Source organism: Aphelocoma coerulescens, chromosome 20 (assembly GCF_041296385.1).
Source record: "Aphelocoma coerulescens isolate FSJ_1873_10779 chromosome 20, UR_Acoe_1.0, whole genome shotgun sequence".
NCBI lineage: Eukaryota > Metazoa > Chordata > Aves > Passeriformes > Corvidae > Aphelocoma > Aphelocoma coerulescens.
This window is the reverse complement of record NC_091033.1, coordinates 2,011,243-2,017,799: the sequence shown is the minus strand read 5'-3', so window position 1 is coordinate 2,017,799 and position 6,557 is coordinate 2,011,243. Positions and strand designations below refer to the sequence as shown.

Below are 6,557 nucleotides of genomic sequence, written 5' to 3'. Positions count from 1 at the left end.
TTGAATCTTGGGTGTACTTCAGTGAACTGTGGGTTGATGCTGCTTGCCTCGGGAGCCTGAGTTTGCTGCTTCTCTTCAGCAGAGGCAGGTCTAGAACAATGTGGAGTCTGCCCTGACATTTCTACAGCCACCTTTCCTGGGAAGTCTGCTTCAGGCTGGTCCTTGCTGCTGTCTGGCCTTGACACTGGAGGACATGCTCAGGTGGTGGTGTGTGAACAGGCAGGTAACACCTCCAGCGACAGCCAGGGAGAATCCAGGCAGGAAGCGACAGCCAAGGCCTGCAGGGCTGTTGGGAGGCATGGGCTCATGGTCCATGATGGTGCCACCAGTGAGCAGGTAGAAGATCATTACTGGAGTCTGCTGTGCTGACGGGGAGCACTGCAGCTGCTGGATTTTGGCAGCAGGGATGGTTGCTTGTGGTATTTGCATGGTTTGGAAACAGCTTGTATTTCTTTATCCTTCCCTGTTTATTCTATTATGGATGTACTACTGCTCTAGCCAGTGACCCGAGGCTGCAGAATTAAACTGAGAAACGTAGAGAACTGAAAGGGAAATATTATATAACAGTGGTTTCCTTCAGGGCCAAAAGAAGAAGAACCTACTTGTACCAGTTTGGCCAAACTTAGAAATATATCCTCTGAGAGAAGGCCCAACCACCCCTCCCCCACCAGGTTTGGGAAAAAATAAATTTTCCTTGAAGGAAAGTGAAGGCGATAAAACTATTTATTGAACAAACACACGGGAAAAGGAAAATAATGCTAAACAATAAAATCTCTCGCTGTGGAGAAAAAACCTGGGAAAGTGTTAGAGTCCTCCTGTTGGTCTCCTTGGAGCTGGGGCTTGGCCCAAGGCCAGGCCCTCTGCGCTCGGTGGAAAGTCCTCCTGATGTGTTCTAATATTGTAGCAGTCCAGTGGAAAAGGGAGAAAGTCCGAAATTCCAGGGAAGGAAAAAAAATTCACCTCTCTCTCCGGAGAAAAAGAAGCTGAACAACTGGCCAAAAGCTGACCGGGAAGCCGCAAGCCAGGTGCCTCCTCCCTCCCCTGCCGCAGCTGGAAAAAAACCCCCGCTATCTGTGTGTGACCTTGAACAAGCTGCAAACTGCTTTGAAAAAGTTTTTCTCCGTTTTTCCTTCCCCCTCTCAGGCTCAGTTTAGAGGCATAGAAAGGCACAAAGTTAATTTCTGGCCATAGGGCAGTGATATGGGATACACATCATAAAGTCACCCCAAGACACTACTGTTTCACATATTTGCACTGTAACCAGGAGTTGGACTCGATGATCCTGATGGGTCCCTTCCAGGTCAGCATATTCTGTGATTCTAAGGTGAGAACATCCAATGGTAGAAAGGGCTAAACTGGCTGAGATCAGGAATGCCAGGGATACTGATTCCCGTCAGAGGATGACATTTCACTTGCTGGTGAAGTAAGATGTGCAGCAGCCTTGTCTTGCAGGCAATGCAAGAGGAGCCACCTTCGGGCAGTAGAGGGAGGTGTAGATGTAGCTGAGGGTGAAGCCCAGATCACAGGGGAGTTCTTTGGGGCTGCTTAAGTGGATATGAGGAATTGTCTCCAGCCACATCTTTCCATACCCCCTGTAGAATCATTTTGGTGGTAGGACTCTGACAGTATATTGTTCATTAAAGCTTTTGATATTTAAGCTCAAATGTGCTTGCCAGGGGTATGATAAGAGGCCTCTTGGTGCTGTTTGTGGGAGGCCCTGTGTGCCTGTCCAGACCTGTGGGACTGGCCGTGTCTATGCGTGACCCTCTGTCGGCTCCACAACTGCTTGGATCTGGGGGTTTGGAGCTGTGGCAGCCTCCTCTCTCTCAGGCTGCTGGATCAGGCAACTCCTAACAGCGGTGATGGAGCAGGAAAGCTCTTTCCATGGTCCCGTGCCCTGGATGTGCACCCAGAGGTCAGTCTCAGGCTGAGGGATGTGAGAAAAGGCTTTAGAGAGGAGGGTGAGGATTCCAATGTGCCCAGGGATGGGCCCACAGCAATGCCACCAACATCATCCTGGACAGTGTGAGCCAGGCCAGGGGGCCAGGCCAGAACCACAGCATGGCCAGGGCTTGTCCACTGGGCACTGGTGAGCCTAGAGCAGTTTGGTGTGGCCAGTGGGGGCTGTGGAAACAAATGGGCCTGAAAGGAGGCTCTCCAGGGAGATGCCAAGAATCGGTTGAGGCTGGGGGAGGCAAAGGGTGGTTAGACAATAGAGAGGGCCAGAGGAGGTGCCCAGAATAGGAGGAGGCCATAGGGCACCCTGCTGCCAAAACTTCTCCTCACCCATGGTATCTCCAAGGGAGACCAAAAAGGCTGAAGGGGGAAGAAAGAAAAGGGTAGAGAAGGGTTTAGAAGGGACCACAGGGGTCCCAGAGAAGTCCAGCTTTGCCTTTTCCCCCTGGTTTACGTCCATATATTCAGCCCTGAGCCTGCCCTGTTTTTCCTGCAGGGACCAGTTGTGGCAGAGGTGGCAGAGGTTGCAGACACAGAGGGGACAGGGTGTGCTGCGTGCAGCTCACAGGAGGGCAGGGAGCTACAGATGCTGCTGCCTTCAGAGCAGGACCCCTGGACAAGCTGCCACGTGTCTCACACAGCCACAGTGCCACAATCCATCCATTCCCTTCTCCCACATCCAGAGGTGCAAGCGACTTTCCCTGTTTAATTAGCCCTTCATTACTGGCAAAGGGAGCTCTGTTTACATCACTGGCCAACCCAGAGAAGGTGCAGCTGAGGTGCACCTGGCTCCAGGTGTGGGGTGGAAGAGAGCAGCTGTTTGGAGTAAGGACCATCAGTTGCTCCAGTGTGGGACTGGGGGGGCCTGAATGGATGAGGAGTGGGACCAGCCCTGTGGGGTGCATCCAGACCTACAGGTAGGAGGTACTGCTGTCCCTCCTGCAATGACAGACACTGTGGGCCAGAAAGACAGAACTGCCCCTGAGAAGGCCAAAAAGGAAGTCAAGTTCCTTCCCTCCTATTCCATTCTGTTGATCCACCAAACTTGTGGGTTTGTGGTTGTGAAACAACCCCGTTTCATAAGGCAGAGAGGAAGCCATTTCCCCATCAAGTGACCGGAACTAAGAAAGAGAAACAAAAAGTCCTGATAGCCTTTCCCCCAAGGTCTGCAGGATCCTAAGTGGTCACGGGAGCCCAGCCCTGGGCATGTGACTGGGACGTTGTGGTTCCAGTTCAACCATCCCAGCCCTGCAGTTGTGCTACAGAAACCCAAGCCGTGGGACAGAAGGTGGCTTGTGGCAACGAGGTCATATCAGGAGCCACAAGAACCCACCCAGCTGCTCAGTGCCTCTGGCCAAAGCCTTCCTCTGAAGAAGCCCTGCTTGAGCCGAGTACAGAGGGAGCCAAGAGGGACGTGATGCTGCCTGTGACCCATGTGATTGCCTTCGGTGAGTGCCAGAGGCTGTGGGGATTCCCAGAGGGTGACAGGAGATTCCCAGAGGGTGACAGGAGGTGTCCAGACACTCCACAGAGATGTGACACAGCTGCTTCTCTTGCAGGCGCTTGGCTGGTGGCACAGAGCGAGGCTACACCGAGTGAGTATCTTGAGGAGGTAGATGGGGAGTTTGGACACATTTCTGGGCCCACCCATCTCCCACAGGGCTCTTCCACAGTCCCCTGGAACAAAACTCACCCTTGTGTGGAGACAGGGCCTGGTGGCAGCCCCGGGCTCATGGCAGGGCAGCTGCTGGGGGCTTTCTGTCTGTCTGGCAGCATCTCTCTCCCTGTGCAGGTGCCCCCACAATCTCCATCTACCAGAAGCCACCTGGGGTGATCCCACCAGGAGGCTCCACCACCATCTGCTGCACTTGCCAGCACAGCTATGGGAGCTTCGTGCTGTACAAGGGCAGCCACCGGCTCCGTACCCTGGAGCAGAGTGGCAGCAGGGCTGAGTTCTCCATCTCTAATGCCACCTATGAGGATAGAGGTACCTACGTCTGCCATTACCTGGAGGGAGGCACTGTGCTGGCTCGCAGTGATGAACTGGAAGTCTCTGTGGAAGGTAAGGGATGTGCTGTTTCCCCTCTTGTGGGGTCACATGCCCCAGGGCACACCAGGATGCCCATGGCCATTTCCATGATGGGCAGGGTTTTTCTCTTCTTCACTGGCTTAGGGAGGTGGGGACCATCTTCACCTCTGCCTGAGCCAGTTGGTGGCTTCACAGAGATCCTGGTGCTCCTGGCACCATTTCAAAGCCCTCTACGCCTTCTCATTCCCTCTCCTGTCCCCACAGAGCTCCGTCTCCCCAGACCCGACCTCTCTGTCCTGCCTGGGCACGAGGTGACTGTGGGAGCTGATGTGATGCTGCGCTGCACCCCCACACACCCCAGCACCGGCTGTTACCTGTACCTGGAGGGCCAGATCCGAGCCCAGCTGCTCCCAAGGGAACAAGGTGACTACAACCTCTCCCACGTGCAGAAAGGTGACGGCGGCCGCTACAGCTGCCAGTGCTACGCCATCAACGCTTCGAGAGAATGGTCTGCTGTCAGCAGGACCCTGGACTTGGTGGTGAGAGGTGAGACATCCCCCAGCCACATCCTGCTCTACTCTTCCTCCCTGCAATCTGTCACATCCTGGGGGAACTAGAAAAGAGGATTTAGGGCAGGAAAGCAGCTGTAAGAGGGGTCCAAGCAGAGGGTTCCAGCTTCCTTCAGCTGTGTTTGAGCCTGGCCAGCTCCTCAGAGAGCCTAGAGATGACCTACAGACCCTACAGAGACAGGATTGCTGGGCTGACAGGTGGGGATAAGAGTCAGAGGACACCTCTCCCTGCACCTCCCAGCCCCAGGGACAGCCACATGTCTTGTCACAGCTCAGTGTCACCATCTGGCTGGCAGTGGCATCTGAGGGCCACCTCCATTTTCTTTGCTCCTTCCCATCTTTGGTGCCACTGGGTGGGGTCACAGGTGAGAGGCTGAGAGTAGGGGGTGTCCCAGGGGACAGGGATGTGGAAGGTGCAGCTGGCGGCCCCCTCGGGGCTCCCTTTACTCCCTATGAACTTCCCTTTGTGTCTCTTTAGCCCAGAACCTCCCTGGGGTGTCCCCTTGCCCTGTATGTCCCCTCAGATCCCCTGCTGCCCCCATGGGAGGACTCCGTTGGCCTTGGATCTCCCGGGGGTTCCTCCCCAGTGACTGTCCCTTCTGTCCCCTGCAGATTACACGCTGTGCAACGTCGTGCGCCTGGCGCTGGGGGCCGGGCTCCTGCTCCTGCTGGGGCTCCTCACGGCTGAGGCCGCGCGGAGCCGCTGCTGCCGGGGGGGCGGCTCGCTCCCCGCTGCGGGACCGCCGCGGCTCTGCCCGTCCAGCACCTCGCGCTGGGGTAAATAAACCGTCCCTGTCCTGTCCCTGTACCGGCTCCTGTCCCCGTCGCTGTCCCGGTCCCAGTCCCTATTTCTGTCCCTGTTCCGGTCCCTGTCCTTGTCCCGGTCCCGGTCCTGGTTCCTGTCGCGGTCCCGGTCCCGGTCCCGGCTGCCTCGGGGGTCCCGCGGGGCGGGCGAGCGGCGGAACACGCAGAGGGGCGGGGCCTTCGCCCTCGGGCGGCGGAGTGACCGCGGCACTGACCGCTGCACTCATCCCCCGGCCACACACTGACCGCTGCACTGACCGCTGCACTCATCCCCCGGCCACACACTGACCGCTGCTCTGACCGCTGCACTCATCCCCCGGCCACTCACTGCTGCACTGACCGCTGCACTCATCCCCCGGCCACACACTGACCGCTGCACTGACCGCTGCACTCATCCCCCGGCCACACACTGACCGCTGCACTGACCGCTGCACTCATCCCCCGGCCACACACTGACCGCTGCACTGACCACTGCACTCATCCCCCGGCCACTCACTGCTGCTCTGACCGCTGCACTGATCGCTGTGGCCATGCACTGACTGCTGCACTGACTGCTCCTGCTGCACAGTGACCGCTGCACTGACCACTCCACTGGTCATGGCCATGCAGTGACAGCTGGACTGACCACTCAACTGACCACTCTGCTAGCCACTCCTGCTATGCAGCAACTGCTCCAGCCATGTTGTGCCTGCTCCTGCACGGTGGCTGCTCCTGCTGCACGCTGGCCACTAGACTGAACTCACCTGCTGCACAGTGACCATGCTGGCCACACAGTGACTGCTCCCACGCAGTGACCACTGCACTGACCTCTCCCACCATGCAGTGGCTGCTCCTGCTACCCGCACAGTGATTGCTCCCACTGCCCTGCAGCACAGTGACCGCTCCAGCCCTGCAGTGACCGCTCACACAGTGCAGTGACCACTCCTGCTTCACAGGCTTCTGTTGCTCACATTCGTTTATTATTTTAAAACACTGACAAAACACATCACACCATCATCTATATATATAAATTTACTTTTGTACCACTATAAATTTATATATATAGAGCCTTTAAACCTCTGTACGTTCAGGACACACAGTTCCAGAATAGTTGCACTGGTTACAACAGAAGGATTTTCATTATGAAAACACAGAGAGGAGGCGCTGATATCAAAAACACAGAAAAAAAGAAATTAAGAAAGAGTGCAAAATGAATGAAA

General features: G+C 56.0%; 1 protein-coding gene across 1 annotated transcript; it reads left to right on the top strand.

Annotated features, from left to right (window-relative positions):
- The first annotated feature begins 3,283 nt into the window (after positions 1-3,283).
- On the top strand, positions 3,284-5,502 carry LOC138121026 (osteoclast-associated immunoglobulin-like receptor). Its single transcript, XM_069034194.1, has 5 exons — positions 3,284-3,404; positions 3,516-3,551; positions 3,749-4,018; positions 4,250-4,531; positions 5,167-5,502. The coding sequence occupies exons 1-5, from the start codon at positions 3,374-3,376 to the stop codon at positions 5,337-5,339; spliced, it is 792 nt and encodes a 263-aa protein (XP_068890295.1). The 5' UTR covers positions 3,284-3,373; the 3' UTR covers positions 5,340-5,502.
- Positions 5,503-6,557: the final 1,055 nt, after the last annotated feature.